The sequence below is a fragment of the Triticum aestivum genome, unplaced genomic scaffold (assembly GCF_018294505.1).
Source record: "Triticum aestivum cultivar Chinese Spring unplaced genomic scaffold, IWGSC CS RefSeq v2.1 scaffold127681, whole genome shotgun sequence".
NCBI lineage: Eukaryota > Viridiplantae > Streptophyta > Magnoliopsida > Poales > Poaceae > Triticum > Triticum aestivum.
In genome coordinates this window covers 202-1,978 of record NW_025253674.1, presented here as the reverse complement: position 1 = coordinate 1,978, position 1,777 = coordinate 202, and the positions used below count along the sequence as shown (strand labels likewise).

Here is a 1,777-nt window from a genome sequence, read left to right as displayed (position 1 = left end):
AGACTCCCATGGGGGGCAACAGAGGGGAATCTTGGACAATGGGCGAAAGCCCAATCCAGCAATCTCGCGTTAGTGAAGAAGGTCAATGCTCCTTGTAAAGCTCTTACGTCGAGTGCGCGATCACAGAACTACAGGAAGAAGCCCCGGTAACTGCGTGCCAGCAGCCGCGCTAAGACAAGGGGTGGGGGGCAAGTACTCTTTGGAATGACTGGACGTAAAGGGCATGTAGGCGGTGAATCGGGTTGAAAGTGAAACTGTGAAAATCATAAAAAGTGGTGGAATGCTCTCGAAACCAATTCACTCAAGTGAGACAGAGGAGAGTGGACGGTCTTCTATTCGTCCCTATAAGCATTGTGAGGGACTAAAGTTTTTTATGAAAGGAAAAGAGATTAAAGTTGAAACAGACGCTCACTTCCATGAACACGTGGACACACAACCGGTGGTCCATGCCTGAATGCATGATGCATGCACGCATTACGCACGCGGGCCGTTTCCAAGCTAACTAATGGCGCCCGGCCGACGACGCAGTACAGCTAGTAGAGCACTCGCTGCCAAACGCCTACGTGAGAGACCCTCGTGAGCCCAGCTATACAACCTCCGCTCCTCCTCGATCCCGTCCTCGTTCACTCCGCATCCGCAGCTGAATTTCCGCCGTCTCCACCGCTCAGTCCCCCGGACCGCCGGACTTCTCCTCGCCTTGCCATGGCAGCCACAACACTGAGGGCGCAGCTCAATGCTCATATCACCGGCATGTACACTGATGTGAGGCCCCTCCCCTCCCCTCTAGTCGTGTGGTTGTGGAATTTGGCCTGACTTGGCCTATGAGTTTGCCTTGCCGTGGTTGATGTCGATCCAGGGTGTCGTGGACGAGGACACGTTCGAGGAGCTGCGGGACGAGGGCACCGCCGTCGAGGTCTCCCGCCTCTTCATCTACGACGCCTCCAAGATCATCGACGACATCGACATCCTGATGTCCGCCCCCCACGCCCTCTATCATCTCTCCCTCTACTCTCTGTTTGGTACTGACTTATCTTAATTATCTGCTCTGGAAATCGCAGGGAGGAGCCCGAAGTGGACTTTGATGAGGTGGAAGCCCTGACGCAGCATCTCATGCGGTGCACCTCCAGGTGATGACCAACATAAACCCTTTCTCTCTCTTCCACCTGCTTATTTTTAACTCTATGTTTGTTTGCCCACTGCATCAATGTCGTGCGATTCAGATCTGTTTATCATACTGGGCGAGTGATTCTTATTTGTCGGTTGCACTGCCCCATAGGCGTAATTAGAAGAATCGAGTTTAGTTGCGTTTAGTGTAACGGAGTTACCGGTATCCCGATAAATATCAATGATGAGGATAAATTGTTGTCGTTTTCGGAATATTCCTGGTATTAATGATCTTCTATTCCGTGTATTACTAATGGTGGTTTTTCTAGTATTAATGTTCTGCTATTCTATGTATCTCTAATTGTGTTTTTTCTAGTTTGTCCACGGCATTGATGTTGTTCTTTATTTGGATGTGTCGGCACGGGGTGCGTACCTCACGACACGGCCGCACAATTGAGGTTCGTGTCGTTCTACAGGCGCCGTATAGCCATAGGTAGAAGAGATGAGTTTAGTCATATATCGTGTAACGCTTTTTTTTGGTATTCTTCCCAATTTCAATCAAATCATATAGCTTGGCGAGGGCAACTTTTGTCGTTTTGCAAATGTTTGTTCTACTATCGTGTCTGTTCTTCGGGCAATGCCATAATTCTAGTCCGAGCATGCAATAAATTGT

At 49.6% G+C, this 1,777-nt stretch overlaps 1 protein-coding gene across 1 annotated transcript; it reads left to right on the top strand.

The window, feature by feature from the left end:
* Window positions 1-557: 557 nt before the first annotated feature.
* Window positions 558-1,516, top strand: LOC123177485 (histidine-containing phosphotransfer protein 2-like). Its single transcript, XM_044591204.1, has 3 exons — window positions 558-762; window positions 857-972; window positions 1,059-1,516. The coding sequence occupies exons 1-3, from the start codon at window positions 703-705 to the stop codon at window positions 1,129-1,131; spliced, it is 249 nt and encodes an 82-aa protein (XP_044447139.1). The 5' UTR covers window positions 558-702; the 3' UTR covers window positions 1,132-1,516.
* The last annotated feature ends 261 nt before the right edge of the window (window positions 1,517-1,777 follow it).